We start from the raw sequence: 24908 nt of genomic DNA, 5'->3' as shown, positions 1-24908 counted from the left end.
CTGCTTTTCAAGGCCTTAGGGTTCTGACACAGTTGTTACTTTGACCTGTACCCAAAGACAACTAAGAGAAATGGGATTATTACCAGTGTCTACAGGAGGCTGTTAGGACTGACGGGCTCACATAAGCTCCTTTGACTACATGGTTTCTGAAACAAGGTCGTGATGGCAGTTCTGTAATATAAAGGAGACTTTCAGTAAAGCTGACTTCTAGTACTCTTATGTACAACTCTGAGAGAGATTTTTTTAGACATTAACACTACAAAGTGATAGCATGACTCATAACAGAAACCTGTCTCTCACCTTAAGCTGAAAACACTTTTTCTGGTTTTATATACCACAAAACTAACTTCATAAAGGCCCTACACTCAGTTGAGATGTATGCAAAACAGTTTTTAGAGCATCAAATCAAGGTCACACGAGTTGTGAAGTAAAAATTTTAAACTCAGAAAATGTTAATTCCATATGCCATGCCCAGTTTATGGTAGCACTTCAGTTACTATTACAGTTTAAGTAAGTTTAGGCAGAGCATATCTTTCAGTTTGAAACTAATGTTCATTTTCCTATTTGTGCCATTCATTTTAGAATCAACAGATTTAATGCCCGGTTTCATGTCTTCGTACCCTTATTTAAAGTACTTTTATAACCAGCTATTTGTAAAGACAGACATGCATGTTTCTTAATCTACGCATGCACAACTAACATTTGATGTCAATGCAAATTCGGCAAATAGATGAACAGCATAATACTTACATTAGTAGTTCACTGAGGGAGAACTAAATTTACACTGAAAATATTCACTCAAGTTTTGAGACATTACTATGTCACAGCTGTGACTACAGACCTCTACAATTATACAACTATTTCTGTATCTACCTTCCTGTGTAAAAGGGTGCAAGTTCTTACTTGTTTTTCTGGAATGGAAAACATAAGTGAGAATCTTTTAGACTGATGGTGAAAGAAGCAGAAGATGCCATCCCTTCCTTAATATCTGTATGAATGTTCATCATTAGTGGCTAAGCATCTTTCACATGAAATCAAAAGGTATTGTAAAGTCTCTAAAAGACTTCATAGCAACTGTGAACAAAATCTCTCAACAAAATTCCTAGAAGATTTAAAATTCTTTTCAATGTGTCTTGTACCTTTCTGCAATTCAGGTTGTTGATGACAGCCAGAGTTCAGGATCTAGTGTAACTTAACTTAATATGCTGTACGTCTGTTTTTTATTTCTCTGATGCCTGAAAGGTTTTTTGTTATGTCCATTTTTTACTTGAATATTCAAAACATGCATTCAAAACTCATATAGAAAAGTGTGGAAATACACTATAATTTATCTTAGTGGAACAACAACATAAAATCCAATCTAAGGAGAGAACCCAATAAGAGAACCATTTTCCAAATAAAAACCTTATTAAAAATGCATCAAGTATACTTATGTGTGAGTAGAATTCCAAGTGTACACAGTATGGTCTAAACATAGTTAATGCTTTAGTTATTTAACTTATTGAATTGCTGTTGCTATAGAAAGTGCAGATCCTTGCAGAGTTTGTAGGCTTAATAATTTTTTATTATAAAATCAACTTCGACAACATGACTACTGTTAGTCATGTGATATGATCATACTGTGAAAAGATGCTAACACTGGTTGTCTTTTAATACTAAAGTTTCAGATGAGACCTTAACAGAGAAATGGCAGAGTAAGAAGAGGCCTGTCAGAAGGCACTGAAATCAGCAGAGCTCGACTTAAAGATGGGACAAAATTGCGTAGTTAGGAACACTAAAGGGAAAAGTGAAGAAAGAGTTCCTCTGCTTTGGCAGGAGAAGGCCCATTTGACTGGTTCAGCTACAGATGGAGCTGACACCTAAGTCAGATGTATGTCTGTGTGGTCTTTCACACCAACCTGTACTATTTCCATCTGTGTTTTAGATCATCTGAACAAATTAACTGCAATCCAACTGCTCTGTGCTCAGATTAAACAGACTTTAACCTCAGATCATGAGTAAATCCAACTGCATGTTTCACTAGCCTAAAAACCAGCCTATATGTAAATGCTGCTGAAAAAACTGCATTGCAGTAACACACAGGGATCACCAGCTTTGCTACCCTCACCCAATTAAGTAGCATTTGCAAGGCACTTTTGCTCCAGCTAGTTGACCTTGTTGAAAAGGCCCGTTGGCCTGAGCTAACATTATTTCAAACCTAAGGCAATGTCCATTAAGAACAACAAGAGAAAAAAAATGTATAACCTCTCATCAAAATAATTCAGACTACATTTCTCAAACCATAAATAATTCCATACCAGCAAAAAACCAAAGACTCTAATAAAAAATAAGAACTTCAGGATGATCTTAAACATACAAATAAAGTTAAACATACAAATACCTCAAGTTACGAGGTACAAATGGAAGCTAAAATTTAAATTTCAATTTTAAATGTAGACTACATTTGAAGAGCAACTTTGCAATATAAAAATTAACCTCATTACTATAGTAACACTGCAGAGCCTATGAAAGTGAAACAAACATTTAGCAAAAGTTCCACTCAAGGCAAAGTTGCTGGTAAACTTCTTAAGGATGGCATTTTCACATGAAGAGGTCTTGAGTATAACAGTGTAATTTGCTTTGATTGTAAATGAGAAATAACAAGTAAGTTGGCTTTGTAGATGAACTGTATAAAAGTAAAAAAATACACTAAACATTAGAATGCACAAACAAGCTTAAAATCCATTTATGCAAACAGATTTTTTTTTTATTTTTTCTTTACCTTACTGTACACATAGAATATATAGTTTATCCTTGCTTTCTCTGATAGCTTGTGTTACTTGCACTGCATTTGCCACTTCTCAGCTTCTTTCCAAAGTTCAGCTATTACCTAGTATTGCAATACCATACAACTTCAACTAGAAATCCATGCAATGTCTCATGGTACATTTCATCTTCACTAGAAAAATAAAATGTAATTATTTTTAATCTGTCTAAAAGAGTCTAAATACCACAAGGCTTTACAAATACAAAATAACCACCCTTATATAAAAGTAGCCTTGCAGCAAATGTTTTTCTTAAAAACTTGAAATGACTTCAAGTAGACCAGAACAAATATATTTATTATTATAGCATTGCAACTTCTCAAAATTGTGTTTAAATAAAATTGAATTCTCTGATTAAAAAAAGCGAGCATTTTTTTTCCCCATAAATTACTAAGGATGACTATAAGTGACTTAATCCACTGTCAGACACTGAGAGTAGCAACAATGTTGCAGAGGAAGTTCATAGTAAGGACAGAAGGTTTTGGAAACTTACCTTTGAAACTTTTATATCTTTGTGAGATATGAAACTACTAAAAAGGAATTAGAAGTCAAAAAATGTACCTAAACACACAAGAAAAAAAATGTTTTCTTTTTGCAGTGGAAATGTACTAAACATGTAATCTTGACAGTGGCTGCTAAAAGTTCTTGGATTCCCACAGAGATCAATACAAAGATCGGGTGATCAAAGGAAGGTGTAACCACTCAAACTATCCCTCTGTAGCCTGACTTCGCATGTTCATACATGGCAATGCAGAATGAGCCATAAGGATAAAAGAAATTTTGCCATAGACCTATTCAGGTATGCAGATACTACTGTATCTACAGAAGTTTCAGCCATTTATATTTTGCTAATTTTAAGTTATTTCAATAAGTTCAATATTAAAATAAAAGGAGAAGAGCAGTTATGGGACAACAAAGAAGGTGGAATTCAGACGGGGTGAAAAAAAACATGAAACAATAGTGCACAAAAGGAAGCCAAAAAAAGAAAAAGTGGCATGATTACTAACCTTAAACTTTATTTAGCGAATCTCAGGTGTGATGCCAATTAGAATGTAATAAATTAAGTACTACTGAACTCAGTCCCTGATAACAATTATCAACTGCAATTCAAATAGCTTTTTTTAACTCCTCACTGCTCTGCACAGTCTAGGCTTGGGTGTTATCCAGAATACATTACTTTCAAATTTAGTTTAAAGCCTTATTCATTGCACATGATGGATTAACTTTATTTAATTTTTTGTTATACCAATACATGAAGCACATGAAAAAATTGAAGCACTTGAACTTTGTTACTTAAATCTCCAGAAGCCAGATAAAGCCTATGTTAGATATATTCATTTAGCTGTATCTGCTGTGAAGTCTTTAAAATTAACACAGTATGCAGGACTGACAGCTTTGATGGTAATAAATACTGGAAAAGACCATTCCTGAGATAGCATATTAATCAAGTCACACTCAGCTGTTTTGTCAAAAATAGTGTGTTAATTGCAAGGTTTCAGGTGACAATCACCTGGCAGGCTCTGCTGATTGAGATGAATCTTTTAATGACAGTTTAGGTGATTATATTCAAGCTATATTTAGAGATTGTTTAGGCTGGTTGATTGAAAAAATAAGAGAAGAAGAACTTGTAACTGAGGTTGGAGTTGTTTCCTAGGAACAAGAATGACTCTTGGACACACACAGAATCTGCAGCTCTTGTCTTCTACTCCTGTGGCAGAACTGCGGGCTCAGTCACCAACTGGCAGCAGGTTATCAGAAACACATACAGATGTGGGATACCTACAAAGATAGAAAGCAGCACCTGATACAAAGCACACGGGTTCTCATAAAGCTTGAAATGTTGGACTCTGGTACCTTCTGGATTTTCCCAAGAAAGGGCAACTTCTTCCTTTTTAAGGATGGAGTACTCTAATCTTTGCACACTGATCAGTAGTTCTGTATTGTTCAGTGATTTTGTTATTCGCTGTGAGTAATACTTTAGAGGCACTTACATGAGATGGTCTATTATATGACCGGATTGCCTCCAATTCTAGTATGCATTTGAAGTTCTTCCCAAATGCCAAGTCTGGAAAAATCACAGCTACAAAGCAGAGCATAATGGTTGACACTGATTGGCATACTATGAATAGCTGCCTGCCTGACCAAAGTACAAAAATGATAACTATAAATGACAGTTGGAATATTTATCTGGAATTAGCACTTACATTTCTCATAGTGAGGCACTACATTATTGTTATAAAAGTACAACTTTATGCAAGATCAAACTTCTATTCTCAAGTCTGAAAGAGTCTTGATTTTTCAAATTAAGTTACAGGGTTATAGCTCTATTCTTGAATGTGCCTGCAGATGTTATCTTAGCTCCACTGAGTATACTGGTGATTGTCTCTTCCCTAAAATTCTTTGTGATTCAGTAACCAGGCATCCCTGTGACAGAAATCCCCACGAGTCCAATATCTGTCCAAAACACAGTGGTATTAACAGAAAGCACATTTCACAGTGACTTTCAATTAAATAGCCAGTCAAAGAGACTGAATTCATGGTTCTCATTTTCATAAAGCATTGTAGTGACAGATGTTTTAAGTATAAAATTAAGTTGTAAAGCCTCCTCAGGCACCAGAAATTCAAAATCACATTTTAAGAGGTGGTGATCAGAAAAAACTTGAACGGGGACTTTGCACTTTCCCATCCTGAAAATGTGAAACCTATAGTAGATAACTAAGTATTTGCATGACAGAAGAGAGAATATGGGGAACATGACAATAGCCTGTTCACAAAAATACTCCCTGACTCTCATGTCTTTTACTGATTTTATTGGGGAGAAATAGTAAATAGGCATCTAGCCTGAGGGTTAAATCATGAAACCTGCAGAGCGACAGGCACCTTACTTTAGTCTACAGGAAATTTTGAAGAGTATTCTGCCAAACTAAGTATGTGCTGTCACCAGCTGGATTGTTTCCCATGCTCCTCAGAGCCCTACTGCATATTCCTGTGTTGGTATTAGCAGCTGTGTGGCTGTAAGGTAAAAACAGAACAGCTTGCTTACTCACATTCTAAAAAAGAAAAAAAATAATAGTTTTCAGCCAGACAGCAAGCTGATCCATTTTGTAGAGCTGCACAATCACCAGAACCACCTGCATTACTGAAGAGAGAACATGTACTGGAGGATGTGGGTAATACCAACACACTTGGGGCAGCAAAATCTTTACCCAGCTGAAACCATCCTTGAGAGATGAACAATCTTGAAATATAACCTTGTCTTCAGCACTTCACTATTAGTTAATTGTTCCTTGTTCATTATAGTTGCTTTTTGCGGATTTTATTACCACTGCTCTAACTATGAGTCTTGGAGGTCAAGTCATGGGAATAAGGATGGTATGATACATACTCTTGATGCATACTCTCCCAGGAAACAAGTACAGTCAAATTGCCTTGGAGCTGTTTGTTGCTGCTCAGAAGTTATAAACCCCACAGCAGAGCCGATGGAATGGGGTGCAGGTACTGCTATTCTCAGTGCAAGATGGAGGTCAGAGAGGTTAAACTGCTGGATCTGGCATGAAGCACATCCTGGACTGCCAGTCCTGGTATCGGAACAGTAATCTCCAGGAAAGAAACATAGCAGGCAGGGAGAAGTAGCACTGCAGAAATCAGTTAAAGGCTGATAAAAACTCTTAGGCTCATGTGACAAAGTGATGTTACCCTGAAAAACCCATTTTGGGGCTAGCACTGTCACTAAGCAGTAACAAAAAATGTCATAACTCTTGCTGAGAAGTGAGACCACAGGACTTTTTGTGTTGACAGATTTGTAATAATGGATACAGATTGAACTTAAATAGCTACAGTTCATTAACACTGAAGCTACTCCAACATAATTTATTTTCTACTTTATAACATACAAATTAGTCTTCAGTAACAACCAAATTAGCAAAACACACTTGACTGCATATGAATTAAACTTGTTTATAATACTTTTTACATCCACTCTTTTAATTTATAGTATTTTACTACATCCATTATTGTAAATCTTTCAGAAAAAACCCACATAACTAAAGAACTGGTTACACAGGAAAAGTAGGAAACTCTCAGTTCTACATTGTTCCTCGATGCTCAGGAAAAGTGCTACAGATAAAAATATTAATTTACAAGAAGTTTCAGTTCCTTTATACTTCTTTAGGTATCAGCCTGCCAATCCAACTATAATTCTCACAGATGATCTACGATAATTTTCTTGGAATTTATCTCATAACAAAGACTATGCAGGAGCAGTACTGTGAGCAAGCATAAGCATTCTTATTTTCAAATAGCCTGTCAGATTGTATTTAATAAATAACCACATATACCATTAAGCATCTACTTAAGAACAATAAGCATTCATGATCCAGCTAAGTGTAATTCTAAATCTGTAGTATGGCGATACTGGGAGCTACTCCTTGAGTAATTATCCCACCTTTAAGAATTCAAACATGCAGAACTGGGATCCTCTCTGCCAAATACCACTTGACAAAATAATAAAACACAGTCTACATCATGTAGACTGTGTATGAATCATGTATGAAATAAACTTCAGAAAGAAAATTAATCAACTGTTGAACTTGGATGGGTGTAGTCAGAATGTGTCAAGAAAGCTGTTATGACAGGTCTGCTGATAGCAAAGAAAGCAAAATTAATATAGAGAAAACATTTAGAAAACAAACTCCCCATTTGAAGAAAGTATAAAACACCATTAATGGCAGCAGAACAGGAAAAACACCACTAGGATTCTTCTGATTATAGAGGAGGGAGGTAGGAAAAGCAGCATACCTTTACAGGGAAGAAGGTTTTAGACAGACCAGAGAATGCTTTACAAATTGCTGCAGTTTGCAGCGAGTGCAAGCTATGTATCTATTTGGTCTGGAGGTGATTTCTGAAATTTTTGTGAAATGGCATCAGTAGTATGCAACACTGACCCTTAACAAAAGTCATCCTAAAATGTAATTTAAGTCACAGATGAAATTACTTTGGCATGCAGCAGGAATGGGGGGCAGGAAGGCGTGCAGGAGAATTTGGGTTACAAATGAAAACAGCTTGCTGAAAAACCCTATTTATCCCACAAAGAAGAAGGAGTCCTGAAGAGAATCTAGTTTGTCAAGGTCCACAAAACAACAGAGAAAATATACCACAATTTAAGTGAAGGCCATGAGCAAAAGGAATGTGGTAACAGAACCTGTGAAAATTAACATGAAGGCAAACATTGTTCAGACTTTCAAACAATAAAACATCCAGGACCTAAAATTCTATGTGAGAGAAATTAGTTTATATTTCTCACTTCAGTTTTGCAATTACAATCTTATCTAACATTATGATTGATTCATATAATATTATGAAATACTACTCTAACCTGTAAATATATATATATATATATATATATATATATATATAATTTAATTTCTTTTAGAAGAAATGAATCAATAGGGAAAAAATTACAAAACGCTGTCAATTTTTGACAAAAAGCTCATTTGTAACTGAGGCTATTCACATTTGTGAATTCAAGTTACTGAACCTTCAATAGAGAAGTATCTTAAACATTTGAAACTTGAAACAATAAAAAGCCAAAAAATTAAAGTGACAGAGTATCACGATGCATTTTTCCTGTTCAGTTACCATGATGACTAATGCAATCTGCAAATGCAGTCATCAGATCAGACATAAGCAATGTTGTAAATTTAATGGAACTTACGTGGAGGAACGAACTTTTGGCAAGAGTTTCTACTTGATATTTATCTTTCTTAAAAAAATTAATGTGTCTGCTAAGCATAATAGAACACCAATAGTAACATTTAAAGAAATATTTTTGAGACAAAATATTAAGGCATTTTATTTTTTTATTCAGAATTCTGCCCATAACATCAGAATGGTACATTCTTAATATTATAATACACTGTCTAATTAAAAATATATCAAAATAATTTACAAAAATTAACCTGTTCATTTATAACTAATTCACCATAACAAAACAAGCTACATTGTCAAACCACATGGATTAGTATCTACATCTTGTGGAGACAAGTAATTAAGACAGAATCATTAAGGTTGGAAAAGACTTCCAAGATCAAGTCCAACCTCTGACCAAATACCACCATGCCAACTAAACTGTAGCACTAAGTGCCATATCCAGCCATTTATGGAACACTTGCAGTGTTGTGGTGGTTACTCCACCACTTCCCTGGGTAGCCCATTCCAAAGCCTGAGCACCCCCTCTGTGAAAATATTCTTCCAGATGTCCAACCTGAACCTCTTCTAGCACAGCTTAAGGCCATTTCCTCTTGTCCTGTCTCTAGTTACCTGGGAGAAGAGCCTGATCCCTACCTTGCTACAACCTCCTTTCAGGTAGCTGTAGAGAGCAAGAAGGTCTCCCCCGAGCCTCCTTTTCTCCAGGCTAAACAATCCCAGCTCCCTCAGTCACTCCTCACATGACTTACTCTCTCGACCCTTCACCAGCTGCATTGCTCTTATCTATACATGCTCCCGCACCTCAGTGTCTTTCTTGTAGTGAAAGGCCCAAAACTGGACACACCACTCGAGGTGTGGCTTCACCAGTGCTGAGCACAGAGGGACAAGCACTTCCCTGGTCTTGCTGGCCACACTATTTTTGATACAGGCCAGGATGCCATTGGCCTTCTTGGCCACCTGGCTCATGTTCAGCCAGCTGTCATCCAGCACAGAGGAGGGGAGTTAGCACTGCAACAGTGACTTCAAGGTACACTGTTACAGGGCACCCATAACCTCCACTGTCATACACTAGCTAGCACAGTGAGATAAGCACACTAGAAAGCGTGCCATGGATGTTCCCAGCCTCTGTCACAAATGAGTCCTGGCGGATTCAGCTGTAGCACTTTGAAACATTACTGCTCAGCTCCCAGTACTGAACCTCCTACGTTTATAATCCACAATGCAATCTTCAATGTAACAATCACTGGGATTTTATTAATCTATTTGCACTTGACTGCCTGAGTTATCTGAAGATAGAACAGCCATGGCAGAAGGTTGTAAGTAGGACAGGTAGAAAACTTATCTTAAACCACGACAGATATACTCACTTGGAGCTTCACTTGATAAAAGCTTATTGTGGCCTGCAGTGAATTCTGTGCTACAAGATGCTCTGAAGATCCAATGACAGAAGCGAATCCTCTGAATAAATCACTTTGTTGATGAATTTCAACAGCAGGCCATTGAAAATAGCTATTCTAGTTTGAGTGGTTTATTTCCAGCTTTTAAAGATACCACCTTGGAACAATCACTCTAAGGTACACAAGCATCTAAACAAACTTACTTATACATGATACATTAAGGTGTGCTTTTATTACCCAATCATTTTATTCAAGTAGACAAAGAATAATTAAAGTGACAAGACACACTCATTTTATTTGCTCCCACCTTTCACATTTTCCTAGCTCAAGTTTAACAGATTCAATCAAATGATCAGCAGGCTGCCAAGTTAAGAGAATAATCAAACAGATCTTCAAATACCTATGGAACAATCCTCATGATCCTGGAGTTCTGTTACAAATGAATCCTTTGTCTCTAGACACAGAAAGTGACAAAACCCAAAACTGTAGGTAACTGTCATACTCTAGGTATTCAACTGCTCCTTTGCAGGGCTAAATGTGCTACAGGAAAGGGCAAGTGCACAGCATATTAGTGACAAAGAAATCACTGTGACTATGATTCATAACTTAACTTCCACTACAGAAACCAGGTGACAGGAAGATTTCCAATTTTCTTCACATCCAGTCAGAGTCAAACAATATTCCTTGAAGGTTTGTACTACCAGGGATGCTTGCATGTTCTCTCTATTCAAATGTATTCTCAGTTGTTGTGAAACAAGACAGAATGGTCCATAAGGAGATGCCTCTTATTTCTTCATTAAGGCTTTGAAATAGTCTCCACTACTCTTCAACCCCCTTTCCTTGCTTGTCGGCATTTTTACGCAATTTTATTTTCAAGAGAAAAGAAAACCTAGATTAAATCTTAGAAAGAGAATTAAGTAGTCTCAAAATAAGTCTCCTGTGTAGAGTCATAGTTCCAGCCCTTTACTCGAGATTTCTGACAAATATGTTTTTAAATGGCAAAGCAAAGGTCCTGTGCAATGGTTACTATTCATTACTTTTAGCTACTCAGACCTCAGGAAAACAAACAGATCATATAAGCCATCAGATGCTTGAAACAACCATTTTAAAAAGTAACTCCTAGGGAACCTTAGCACTTTCCTCTTCTAAACTGAGATGCTAATAGGCCAAAAGAAATTAAATGCAATCTACTACTTGCTCAGTTGGTCGACCTAGCAAAGGGTTAGAAACCATGAAGTGAAACTGAGTGAATCCTGGAATTTTATTACATGCAGCACCTAGGAAAGAAAGAAAAAAAAATTTTATCATCTAAAGACCCAGTTACGAATTCTACTACAATGGTGTAATTATTCTTTTACAATCTGTTTAACCCAAGACATCTTGAAGGTATTTAAGTTAAAATACAGTACTACTGGCTGCTGTAGTGCAATTAATGCCCTTATAATACAATTCAAAAAAGTAATGCAAGTTAGGAAAATATCTCTCTCTTTCAGTCCTGATTAATTTAATGAGTTCCTTCAACACTAATCTCTTAAACACAGAACTATGGGAAGTAAGAGATCAAAGAACAGCAATAAGCAGTCTAACTAAATAATCCATGTTGATTAGCAAATTGTACTTCATACTGATCTAAGAGTTCACTAATGAGATGCCTGGCACAATGACTGCTCTTGGAAAGCTTTGAAGCCATGCTTAACATTCACGTTCTCCCTCCCTTATGCCACATCTAGGGAAAGCATAAGAATTCTTTAAAACCTTCAAATTAATCATACGCAGTTCTGGAAAACACATCAAGGTTATAAATATTTTTGATTGTTCCTAAGCCTTCCATGAATTTTGCGTAAATCCAAGACATCAAAATGCAAAGGAAAATTACAGTATCCCTAGTTTGCACTAGGACATAACTGCCCTGGTAACCAGCATTTAGTACTACAAATGGCCAGTATTACTGCAGTCCTCAAAGAATAAAGACTTCTGCTTTAAAATCCACCTTCAGTTTTGTACTTCTGTGATCTAGTAAGGGTTAAGCACCTTTGCCTGCAAAGCAAAATACATACCATAACTTCCAGTTGTATTGGCACAAATGATAGCACCAAAGAACTTTGGAGCATACTTCTGGATTCTGGAAATGACTTTCTGACAGGCTACTGTTGGGTCTGTTCCCATCCTCATATATTCCACAGCTTGATAACTAAAAAAAAAAAACGACCCCATACTCAGACAGTTAGCCATACTCAGGTTATATATTTTAAAATACCACTGAAGAGACCTTGGTTTCTTTGAATAATGAAAACACACAGTAAGTAATTTTTAGGCCATCTTGTATTGGCAATTATTACTCAAGTTCTACATAAAAAGTCATTAAAAGTAAGACTAAAAGGAATTGCAAGATGTCATCTATACCATCTATTGTTCTATGGTAGGACCAAGCCAAGAGATAACTGATCATTTGCAGAAGAGGCTAAGCAAAAGATTAACAGCTTCTTTGCATTCTTTAACTAAAGAGTTAGTGGCTTCTATTTTTCATTGAGTTTGACATTAGAAGTGATCACGAGTTTTCAAAAAGGCTAATGTCAAGAAAACTTTTTGAAGAAAACTGATCTCCAATATTATCTTACTAATAAATTATTGATTTCAGTGACTATTAAAAAAAAACTTTCAGAAAAAAATTAGGTTTCTGAAAACACCAAAACTGACATGTTTTCTTTATTTTATGAATATGAAGGTACAATGTTTTGATCAAGACTTTGAGACACTTTTAAATTTTTTGCAAACTAAGTTGAAAAAAAAATCTTAGTTTAAATGAAAGAGAATCAAAATGAACTTTCTTTTTATCTACAGTACCATTAGACAAATGACTATATGGGAAATGCTTGAGATGAATCAGTTGCATTTCAAAAATGTCCTCAGAGGTAAAAAATTAGTTTTGTTGCCATTTTCTTTCAGAACCTGAAGATTAAATGACAACATATGATATAACTTACAAGCAAACAACATGATGAAAGACGCACGTACCAACACCAACTCCTGCTACACTAAGAGATATACAGACAGCTTTACCTACAGGTGTTATCAAAGTACTGCAGAAAAGAACTTCTCTTGCATTTTAGACTTCCTATTATCTTTGATTTATTCTAACAATCTAGTAAGTTCAATTTATCTGAAAGATAACTGACCGAATATAAAGCTATATTTCACAGGAGTCTCTTCACTAATCAAAAACTCAGTAAGAAATTACTATCACAAAGAAGGCAGACAGCAAATATTAGCAATTTCGCCCTTTATTTGGCACTTCCTTCACTTCTGGCAGGTCAATTTTAGTCTTTGTTTCCATGTGGGAATATCTAAGTAACATGGATTTAGTAAAAATCTTTATCTACAAGGAAGCAGTGATTAACCATCTAGGCTGAGTTGTTTTCTAAAACCCACTGGAGCTAACACAAAATGCTTTTAAGCATTACAGCCAAATACTTCAGGCTGCTAAAGTGTAATATCAGTTTTTATTGACTAAGCTCATGGTACAGCTCAACTAACTACTGCTGTTGTTATCTGCCATGACAGGATAGATAATTTACTTCAAGACTGGCTTGGAACAGCATGAATTTCATTGAGGATATTAGTGAATATGCAATAGCTAGCAGGCATTCTTAGCTGCCAGAGTTTCAGAAAAAGCACCTGAGCTTCTATATAGTCCTTCAAGCATCAGAGCCCATTATGTTCAGCATGGATTTCCATAACTCATTCCTGAGACCAACCCACAAGGATGAGTCTCAACACTCAGTGATGAAAACAGCCATATTTTACACAGTTTATAGAACCACGATGATAGCACTAAAACACCTCTTTCAGTTTCAAATTAGATGCAATTACATAGGATTGTTGCGGTGACACCTCCCCACCTGAATAATCTGAGACCCATGTCTCCTCCTCTCTACAATTTATGATACTTATTTCCCACATAATAAAACACTCTGGAGGAGAAAGCTAATCAGTTCTGTTAAAAAGCATACAGGTTGGAAATATACTCATTACCTTCTGCCTGTTTGCTCACAGCTTGGCAGCATTAAGGGATCTGTCATCAAGATATTTGTCTCTTCTTTTAAGACACATTATAACAATAACTTAATACTGCTGCTGTTCTTTCCTCTTCCACTCCTTCCTCTACTCCCACTTCAGCAGCAAGTTATAGTGTCTTTTTAATCAGTTACTTCATTTGCTGAGTCTACATTCTGCTGCGAAAAGCTGGCAAAGTCTGCCCTAAGGACAAACCTGGGTAAGAAGCGCATCATAATGTCACCATCCCCAGTGGCTGCAGCTCCTCCAGCTGTACTGTCCGCATAAGATCCTGCTCCAGCTATCGGAGAATCTCCAACACGGCTGTAGTGAACAATGGAAAATAAAACCCCAACTTTGTCAGCCTTACTGCCTCCAGCTGACTTAGTGTCAAACCCACAGGAGAACAGAACAGGTAAAAAGGTCACTCTACAGCAGTCAGAAGTCTTATCTTAAAACTACCAATATGAGTGATCTGTGATAACCTGACTGACCTGAGGCTTAATCCACCTCCTATGCACAACTGTTTGTTATTATACTGACTATAACTAGGCCAGTGAGGTTTAGCCTGTGGGCAACAGTAAGCAGCTGGGGACATTAATATGTTCAATAACTTGTTGCTAAATCCCGAAGTTGTCTGACTTGGTTAACAGAAAAGAATTCTAACTGGGTAAAAAAAGTATCTCAAGGATAAAATACAAGCCTGGGGCTCTGATTTTATGTACATTTCTTTGGAGACTGTGCACCTCTCCAAAATGCTTATTTGTCTCTGGTGCCTTGCCTTATAAGTTGTCTCAAAACTGTGCCAGTTGTTTGTGTATTAATTAATTAATTAATTAATTCACCAGTATGGTGAATTAAGCCAGTTGAAAAACAAGTATTCCCTCAAACACACACAAATCATCTTGCAACTCAATCAGCATTAGGATTTATGGCAGTGCACAGAAATAAGTAAGGCCATTTTGTGATCTTAACGTTAATGTTTTACAACACCATGGCAAGCTTAACATAGGAACAAGGTGGAGAAAAAACTTTTTGTAAAACCCGAGATACTAACCCTGGAATTTTGTGGACTGCACCATTAGTAGATGTCCCAGAAACAACGGTTCCACTCACACCAATTATAACCATACCTAAGATTTTCAACAGGATGAAACATATTCAGAAACATTCCTAAAAAATTTATTTAATTAGTACTATGCTTATAAAAAGAACCACAATGCACAGACTATTCAAATTACTGATATACTGAAATACAAGAGTTGTACTCTTAAGGAAAACATGTTCTTTTTAAAAGACATTTGGAAACTTTTAGGATGTATTACAAGAGCTCAAAAAAGAATGTAAAATAGTGAGTGCCACACTGTTCAGAGCTGTATGTTACTTCTGCCCAAGCACTGCCTCCTGATATACATCTATGTTAAGCAGTAGAGAAAAATTACCTGGTGTCACTACATCAACCACCAAGGAAATTATAAATAGTGTTTGAAGGAAATTAAAAAAAAAAAAAATCAGAAGGATGAGCTTAAATTTGGCAGATGGTGACATACTGACTAGATGGATAAGCCTACCCCTTGCTAATTTTGTGCTGATAAGAAAGCCACTGCCTCATACAAGAGAAGTTTAGACTGTCACTTGGAAGAGGATTTGGGATCAGCTGCTTCTCCATATAGCCAGAATTCACCTCCACAGAGCAAGAGAGGGCATAAATTGCTGCTAGCATAAAACTGCAATACAAAGTGAGAGCCAAGGAGCAGAATGTGATGAGCTGAATTCCGGTTCTCTGACCTCAACAGGCAGTACCTACTTCTTACACAAAAGTTTCCTGACCAGTAGAAGCTAAAAGCATAGAGACACTGACTCTCTGTCCTATGTAAAAAGACTGGAAGGACATTAGATCCTTCCAATGTCTTAAATGCATTATGAATGAAGACTCTTCTCAAAATGTGCTAGTCACAGAGACATTTCATATATAAAACAATGGGGTAGGAGAACTTGAAATGCTAATACAAAACACTGTCATTTACTACAAAACAGCTTACAACTACTTAATGATACATCAGTTCTTGAGTTGTATTTACCATATTCCCCTCTCCTGACACGCCACAATTTCTGAGTTTTCCAGCACTAACTAAAGACTGTTTACCCCAGTAAAGTAAACCAGCTATCAATTTAAGAATCTGGGGGGTTGTCCAACTTCTGGAGAATATTAATTGGTTATTAGCAGCGTGAACTAGAAGCAAAGAAAAAAGATTCACACTTGAAATAACTTTTTAATTCTTGGTATTGCAAATACCATCAGGCGAAAAGTTCTGCATTACTGAGGAAAATCCAAACTAAACCAAAAAGTGCTAGTTTCAAGACTACACAGTAAAAAGCTTTAAAAGACATGAATCTGTAACTGCTCTACTCCTTTGTCTGATCTGCTCCTTAACCAGCTTATAGGCTTAGCAATTAACAGTCCTCAATCAGTAAACTCTTAGAAGTTTTTGGGACTACTACTGCTAGCCTGTTTTAAGCATAGTAATTTCTGGAGAAGTTTATTGATTTAGTCTAAAGCCAGAACAGAAGACAAATGAAAGCAAACTTTGTTCTAAAAATTTCAGGAGTGTTAGACAAACACTGCTTTTAGTTGGCAACAGGACTACCTGTTTACTCATTTCTTCCACCACTGTAATGCCTTTTAAGTTGCTCTGAAAGCAACACCATAATCAAGATAAAAATAATTATTTTTAATCTTAATCAGTTTTCTAAGCATCCATAGCTGCCCAAGCAATTATGCCAAGGTATCTGCGAGAAAAGCAGTAGGGTGATGAACAACAGCTAAGGGCAAATATGAAGCAAGTGGCTGTGCAGCCAGTGCTGGAAAAAAAAGAGAAACAAATCTTACTTTTAGGCACTCCATCCTAACACAGAAGTAAAAGAATCTTGAAACCACTATAAACAGGAAATAATTACTATATGAAATACTTTTCTTTAAAATTACTATGATTTAATCTGTAGAGGAATGAGAAAAAAATCAGCATCAGGGTTACCAAAAGTTGTTACCAATAGTATCATGGTTTTGAACGCTTCTTTGTGAGACAGTCTGTTCTTCTTTATAAGTTGCTTTTCCAGGCCGTTTATATGGTCCACAGGATTTTGAAGAGTCTGGTACCACATTCTGTAAATATTTTTTGATTTGCATAAATAATACATTATACTTCAATACCAATAAATTTAAAAATACTACAATCAATACCTATAATCTGCCATACAGGATGCCCAATACTTAAAACATACAGTTGTACTGAAATACCACAAATTGTTTTGCTTAAAGACTGATTTCTGGTATAATATAGTAAAAAGGTTTTCCTACTAGAAAGTTATGTTGTTGAAATTAAAGATTTTCCCGTGGTCAAAGAAAAAAAAAAGTCAGCTCATTCTTCAATGACATGAAGAAAATTTTCAAGTCAAAGAAACAACCAGACAAAATGAGTTTGTTGTACTAATGTCAAGATATTATTGTCAAGTCAGCATCATACTCAAGATATTTTCCCAACTGAAAATATCTTGAAAATTAAAAAAAATCAAAACTGAATTAAACTGGTTCAGCAATGCAGCATTCCATACTCAAGAAACAATGAATACGGTGTACAAACATGTAGAAATCTGTAACATCCAAAGCAAAAAAAACCCCTCCAACCAAGCCAACCTCGCCACAGCAGGCAAATTTAATGGACAGCTGCACTAATCTGATGTATTCACAGGTCTGCATGAAGCCTCACAACTAAGTATTTAGAGACCTTAATTACTCCTGTAAAATTCTCTTTCAGAAATTTATACATGCATCAAAAAATACACACTGCTGTGTTTAGCTTGAGAAGTCCTGTCCCAATTAAGAACTGGAAAAAAAAAATAATTGCTACACCAAAACACTACTGCAGCAAGGTCAAAACCAGCAAGATCTAAGAAATAAGAACTAGACACATACAATTCCCAAGTCTACCAAATGCTTGGTAATTCCAAGCCTTTTCTGTTTAATATGCAAAACTTCTTTTTCTTCACATGTCAAGTGTAACTTCAATATAAGCTAAAAGGAAGAGGCAATTGCTGCATTACTGACTTTCTAAACCCCCTCTTCACTGCCACCACTGCACTGTACCTTCCAGTAGTTTGGCTGACAGCTTTGATTAAGCCACTCTGAATACAGCGAAAGTGATTTCTGGGTTGTTAAATCTTCGTATGGAAACCCCATTCTTACAGCAAACAGGGAGGCTTGAAAAGCAAGAACAAAACAAAAAAACCACATTGATTTATTCACAGATTTATACATTTTATGATAATGCATTCATGTTATGCTTTTTAGAAATCAAGAAATTCTACATCCTTTATGGAGACGAGAAATATGCCTTCAGGGAGCAGTATCAGCCATTAGAGTGATGTACAACTGCAGTAGCAAACTCTCCCTTCATTGGCAATATCAAATTTCTTCAATTCACTATAACTATGTTAATACATATAAGTTTTACCATTGAAAGAGAAACAAATTCAATTCTGTTAATCAACTGGACACAAATAAACTGTAGGAAGAGTGGTCTGGGCTGTATGGGTCACAGAAATATTTAAGTAAATGATACAAATATATTTGCCTTAAAAAGCTAGTCTTTTATAAAATGTAAGTAACCCAGTAGCACAACATTTGCCATTAAAACACTGATACTTGAAGAAAGCAATCCACCAGCTTACATCATATTACACTTCTTCCTTGCAGCTTGAAAAGTGACAGCTTGTTTTGAAAATTAATATAGTATGAGCCAAGGGAGCAAAAGAAATACCAACACAAGCAATGAAAGAATGCTACACTTCTAAGAGTAGCTTTTATCGTTAGGCAAAGGGAAAAGAAAAAAGATCAACTGTTCTTTCATCTTTTAGTTGAAAATACCTTTGATACTAACCAGTAACAGATACTGTTGCTAGGTTCTGATGCCTGAATTTATATTATCAATCCTTGATAATAACGTCACTATAACATACAGCTGAACAAGCTTATCTACTCCAAGAATTAAGAGAAGCCTTGAATTATTTCTGGACAGCTTTTCTAAGTTTTTCTTAACAACTGACACAATTAAAGTTCCTTAGCACTCAGAGGAAAACTGACAACTTCAATTAAATAGATATTCATTTTCCCATTTCTAGAACAAATAGGCAGGGTTTAGGGTTTTTTTGGTTTTTCTTTTTAGGATAAAATTGTGCTTGTGCATGTTTGTCAGGAATTCTTTCATAACTTTTGAAGCATTGTTTCTACTCCAGAAAGCGGAGTTGGTCTTTTTACTTTCTGAACTTTTTACTTGGATTATGGTTTAAATATTGATAGGAAAAAAAGAGAAAAAGGTCAGGCACACTGACACTGAAACTTCCCTATCTATTAGAGACAAACAAGAAAATTTCTTGGCAGACAATAACCAAAATAGAGGTTTTTTTCCCTCACTTGTAATATCCCTCACCACATTCAGTCTACATTGATATACATGTGCTTTATTGATTGTTTGCTAAGACTCACCCCTAAAGAATTAAGACAAAAAACAGCTCTTTTAACAATGCAAGAATTGGTGAGTGTAGTTATCTGTATCTGTTCAATGAAAGCTACACCACTGCCATGAAGCAGAACCTAAGGATCTACAGGGTGGTTAGCTTCTCCATGATCACTGAGAAGAAAATGGAAAAACTAAGTCTGGAAATAATATCTGAGCACATCAAGGACAAACAGATGACTAGAAAATTAATGCATGCCACAGTTTGCTTCCTCCTCCTCTTCAGTGTCAACCACTCATAAAAATGCAATTTTAGGAGGCACAAAGACTTCTCTGGATTATATCGTTAAGTATATTCAAATAAAAGTGCCATTTAGTTACTGGGAGAAAAATAAGGAATAATCTCAGCAATTTTGTATCTTGAATAAAAAAATGCCTGCAGAGACTATATGCATTTATATGAAAAGAGTTTACTATTCTAGCTAGCTCTTCTGGTAAAAATGTAAATATTTTTATTTAGAAAATAAACTGTTCTTTATCTCACATGCATTTTTTAAGATTCAAATGTATCAATCTTCACCTGATGACGACAACTACAGTTTCTTTTATCCAAGCTCCAATTTCCACAGAAAATACATTTCTTCACAAGAAATATTCTTCCTCAATTTCTCCACTGCTTTGATTAATTCACTAACGTTAAACATCATCTCCAATTTTTACTCAGATAAATCTTTGGCTTTTCTGTCTTTCTTTAGCCACTACTGATAGACAGTTTCTTCTGAGGAAGTTTTCACTGGCAGCAGGGACTCAGCATAACAACCTTGTCCACATGCCTCCATTATGCAAAGAGCTATTTCTTAGGTTGGAAAACATATTTTAGATCAGCACTTTAATTCTTCTGCTTCTTCACTTTCATTATCTTTTCTGCTAATTCTACCGATCAAAGTTTAAGAATATTTTGGTAACTAACAACGATGGGGAAATGAGTATTATGAGTATTTCTTCCTCTGTTTTTAACACCTGGCCAATTTCTTTTTCTGCATCACCTGTGAAATTTCTCTTAGTCCTCTTCTCAAATTAAACAGAATCTGCATGTCTCCCTTTTCAAACACGTCAAACAGCGTCCTCCCAAGATCGCATCAAAAAACTGCTGTTGCACTTATTTCTGTACACACTAATTTCTTCAAGAACCTTTTATCTTTTCTTATCAATTTCAAAGCACTTGAATCACCATTAATGCTCAGATGTCAACTTCCACACTTATCTCCAAATTTCCTTCTGAGTAGGTATGTACATTTTCAAAGTCCTTAACTGTGAGCCAAGAAACCTGCTCACTACTCACACACCTCCCTGGAAGTTACATCTCTTTTTGAAACTGGTATTACTCTACCAACAGCAGCCTGTATTTAAAAAGCTCAACCTCCAGTTTGCTACTGCTCTTTTGCTGTGCCTAAGAGTAGAGCCTCTAATGTAACTTTTTTCATTCAAGTTCTCACTAATATTTTTAAACTATGAAATGCAATAATCATGCTCAAAATATACCAAAGTAGTAAAATGTAACTGCTGTGTCTATTAATTCTGCCATTCCTTAGAAAAAGTTACTCCATGGTTTTAAATGCAACATTTACATCTAACAGTTTCCATACTGTCTTTTAATAAATCATCTTTGAAAACTCAGATATCAGTGATATTAGCAAAGCCTTGGGATTACAAGTTAATATTTGCAGTTAGGCTAGTGGGAAAACCATAAAACTATGCTTTTTTCTTCTAAAAATAAACCTATTTCATACACACAGAATGAGCAAATAAAAACTTCTGAATTATTTGACTAAATTGATTTTATTGTCAAGTAATTCTTCCACCTATATAACCAAGATTAAAACATGGCAATTTTAGCAGGAAGTGTTTTAGACAAGGGTATGGCTTGGAAACAGTTATAGGAATAATTACCTGACTCTCCCACTAATAATGTATGTTTAGTGTATTCAATGACCTTTCGTGCTACACCAATTGCATTTTTTACACGTCTGAGATCCGCAACAGCCCCAACTTCCATAGTGTTGCTGGAAACAGAAAATATTTAAAACTTATTAAAAATACATGAATAATTGCACACCTTTTTATTAGACAAGATCTGTTCTCATCTAAATCAAAAAGCTTGCTCCTTTAACATAACGCTTTAATTGTTCTATGCCATGGACTGATGGCATCACACTAGTAGGGAAAAAATTCCTGTGTATATTGTTTCCTTTCACAGGCATGGAGATGTTGCTCAAGTAACAATAACTCCATCTACAGTAATATTTTCAGTAAAATAACTATTTTGTAACATAAACTCATAACATGAACAACACACTTGCAATTACTCTTTAACCAGGACAGCTTTAAATAGCAAATAAATTACAGAAGACAACTCCTCCAGAAGGGAAATATTTATGGATTGAATATAAAGGGAAAGCTAACAATGCTACAAACCATCTGCTGTGCAACTTCTATACCTAGAACTGAATTACCACACTACATATGAAGATTCATAACCTACTCTTCCACCAGTCAGTATTTTTCCTAGTTCCACAAGTTAACATATAACTTGTCGCACAGTGAGCCCCAAAGCAACAAGATCCTGTAACAACTCTTAAATGTGCTAATATAGGGATCATTCTCTCCTCCATGTAGTTTCCTTACCCATCCATAATCATTGCGTCCAGAGTTGTTTCTCCACTTTCATCTGGGCTTCCTCCGTATCCCACGCTCCCATCGCACTGATCAATCTCACACTGCCCACAGCCTCTCTCAACAGCATCCAGCTCAGAACCTCCTGACTCCAGTACTCTCCAAGCTATAATCAACACAAATCATTAAATGTCACCAGGGAAAACAGTCTCCACTACTACTTTAAAGAATGTTTTAAAGACGGACACAATGCAGATGCACTACATAAGTGGATAAATAAAAGTAAACCGTAACTTACAGATGAAATAAAGTCAAAATATAAATATAACTGAAAGAATGTAAAGCGTCACTTTTTTAAATATTGTTTTTCTTTCATATTTGTTTAGTGTTTCTGACTGAGAAACAAAGCTTTTCTTCTGTTTTTTACTAACAACCATCACAACTTCTATACATCAAACAACCTTCTGTGCCCAGAACCAATCATTACTTTATCACTGCTTGTTTAAAGCCTTCTGGGAGGAGAGAGAAGGGGAAATAAAACTTTCATCTTAGAAAAAAAAAAAAGGCCAAAAAAAAAAGCAGCCCTCAAAAGCTTCATATGAGAATAGTAAGTGTCCAGCTGCAGAATAAAAAGATCTAAATCTATATCAGTAACTACGTAACCATAAAACTAAAGTGGAAATGGTATATAAAAAATTAGTCTCCATTCTCCTGTCCAAACCTTAGTCTTCTTTAGAATCTAGATCACGGTGCAGTTTTGTAAGACATTACAGACATGCCAAACAACATGGTTTGAATATGCTGAGCCTGAAGGCATTGCACATATGAGATTTCACAAGGTTGGACCCAGGCAAAACTTCCCAAGGCAGAAAAGCTTGCTGGCACTGATAGTTGCTGTCCTACTTCCTCCTTGTGCTCGCTCTGGTGCTACATCATCTGACAGACCCAGCATAGGGGAGGCAGCAAATGCACACAGATCTTTTTTGCAGCAATAAACCATCCCAAGAAGCCCTACCATCACAAATGCCACATGCAACTGCATAAAGCTTCCTGCACCAAGGAAAAAGTAAGACTTAATGCCATGCATCCAACTCCACATATGATTGTCTTTTATTACAAACTTCAGTGTGAGGAGTATTGCTCCAGTTCCTATTACCGTTATTGCTGTCAGTAGCCTTAACACAAACTTTCAGAAGCTGCAAAAGGCCTTGCAGTTTTCACGAGTATATTTTATTTCTGACCTATACAAGGCTTTATAGGTAACCCATTTCACAAGTAAGAATTCCATAGTAAGGCATTATTTACAACTTGACTACGATAAAATAACCCGCAAGTCTTTTAAAATCAGTACTCACAACTAATTTACATTGCCATAAGAAAATGTGCTTTGCCTGTCAATAACACATCACAAAACACCGAGCTCAAAAAAAAAAAAATATTCATAACTACCTAAATCCTTGGGGAGCAAGAACGAATCTCAAAAGGGCACCTTTAAAAACCACTGCAAAGAGGCACAAGAGTGCAAACCACATTAGCAAAAGTATGCCTTAATCTAGCGTATCTCTAGTTCATAACCCCCCTCTCTACTGATTTGTTTGGTTTGTTTTTTTTAAACGCCTTTTTTCCCAGCGCGGAAAGTTAAACCATTTGCTTGCAGGCTCTCAGGCCACACCAGGACTCGGCGTCAGGGAACCACCAGTGTAAAGGCAAGCTCCTTCCCATACGAGGGGTAACTTGGCGCCTCGGCGCCCGAGCCCCTTTCCAAGAGCCTGCCCGTCCCTGCGGCAGCGGGGCTTCTCTGACCCGGGACAGGGCAGGCGGGGAGCAGAGCCCGGGCCCGCTGCACCCAGCGCCGCTTGACAGCAGCAGGGTCACAGCTCGCTCCTTCTTGCCACCACCTACTCCCAAATCCGCCTGGCGGTCCCTCACAGCGAGAGAACGCACCAGGAGGGCAGCGAGCGGCGCGGCACAGCACCGCCCCACCCGCCCCAGTCCCCCTCCGGGACACCTGTCTCCGCGGCCGTCCTAAACGCCCAGGTGTTGATGACTACAGGCAGGGCGGCGGCTGAGGCTGCGCCCGGTGGCGGCAACACGACGAGCAAGAGGAGCAGGACGACCAGGACCACGACGGCCGCCCAACCCCCGCCGCGCCCCGCCGCCATCACCGCCCGGCCCGGCCCGGCCCGGCCCCCGCTGGGCCGGCACCAACCAGGCGGCGGCGGCGGCGCAGGCGCGCAGGGCCCGGCCGCGGGGAGCGCTGCGGCCGCGGGGAGCGCTGCGGCCGCGGGGAGCGCTGCGGCCGCGGGGAGCGCTGCGGCCGCGGGGAGCGCTGCGGCCGCGGGGAGCGCTGCGGCCGCGGGGAGCGCTGCGGCCGCAGGCGGGTGTGGTTCCGGAGCTCGGGGGAGCGGCGAGACCGGCCCTGAGCAGCGCTGTCATGGCGAGGGAAGGCTTAAAGGCCCCAGCAAAGACCGAAGTCCAGGGCAGATTAAAATACATTTTGTATTTCATAGAACCATAGAATGGTTTGGGTTGGAAGGGACGTTGAAGATCATCTAGTTCCAACATCCTTGCCATGAGCAGGGATATCTTTAACTAGACCAGGTTGCTTAGAGACCCATCCTTGGGTATTTTCAGGGATGTGGCATCTGCACCTTCACTGGGCAGCCTGTTCCAGTGCCTTACCACCCTCTAATGACTTTTTTCCTAACATCAAGTTTAACCTACTCTATGTCAATTTGAGCCCATTCCCCCTGTAACTACAT

General features: G+C 37.3%; 1 protein-coding gene across 1 annotated transcript; it reads right to left on the bottom strand.

The window, feature by feature from the left end:
• Positions 1–8644: 8644 nt before the first annotated feature.
• On the bottom strand, positions 8645–24333 carry AGA (aspartylglucosaminidase). Its single transcript, XM_051790454.1, has 9 exons — positions 24155–24333; positions 22159–22312; positions 21424–21536; positions 18105–18217; positions 17009–17123; positions 15018–15093; positions 14177–14284; positions 11965–12098; positions 8645–11184 (listed from the first exon to the last, which is right to left on the bottom strand). The coding sequence occupies exons 1-9, from the start codon at positions 24306–24308 to the stop codon at positions 11084–11086; spliced, it is 1068 nt and encodes a 355-aa protein (XP_051646414.1). The 5' UTR covers positions 24309–24333; the 3' UTR covers positions 8645–11083.
• Between the last annotated feature and the right edge of the window lie 575 nt (positions 24334–24908).

The sequence above is a fragment of the Manacus candei genome, unplaced genomic scaffold (assembly GCF_025592945.1).
Source record: "Manacus candei isolate 608988 ecotype Guabito, Panama unplaced genomic scaffold, ASM2559294v1 h1tg000028l, whole genome shotgun sequence".
Taxonomy (NCBI): domain Eukaryota; kingdom Metazoa; phylum Chordata; class Aves; order Passeriformes; family Pipridae; genus Manacus; species Manacus candei.
The sequence above is the reverse complement of the archived record's forward strand: the minus strand, read 5'-3'. Positions and strand labels throughout refer to the sequence as shown.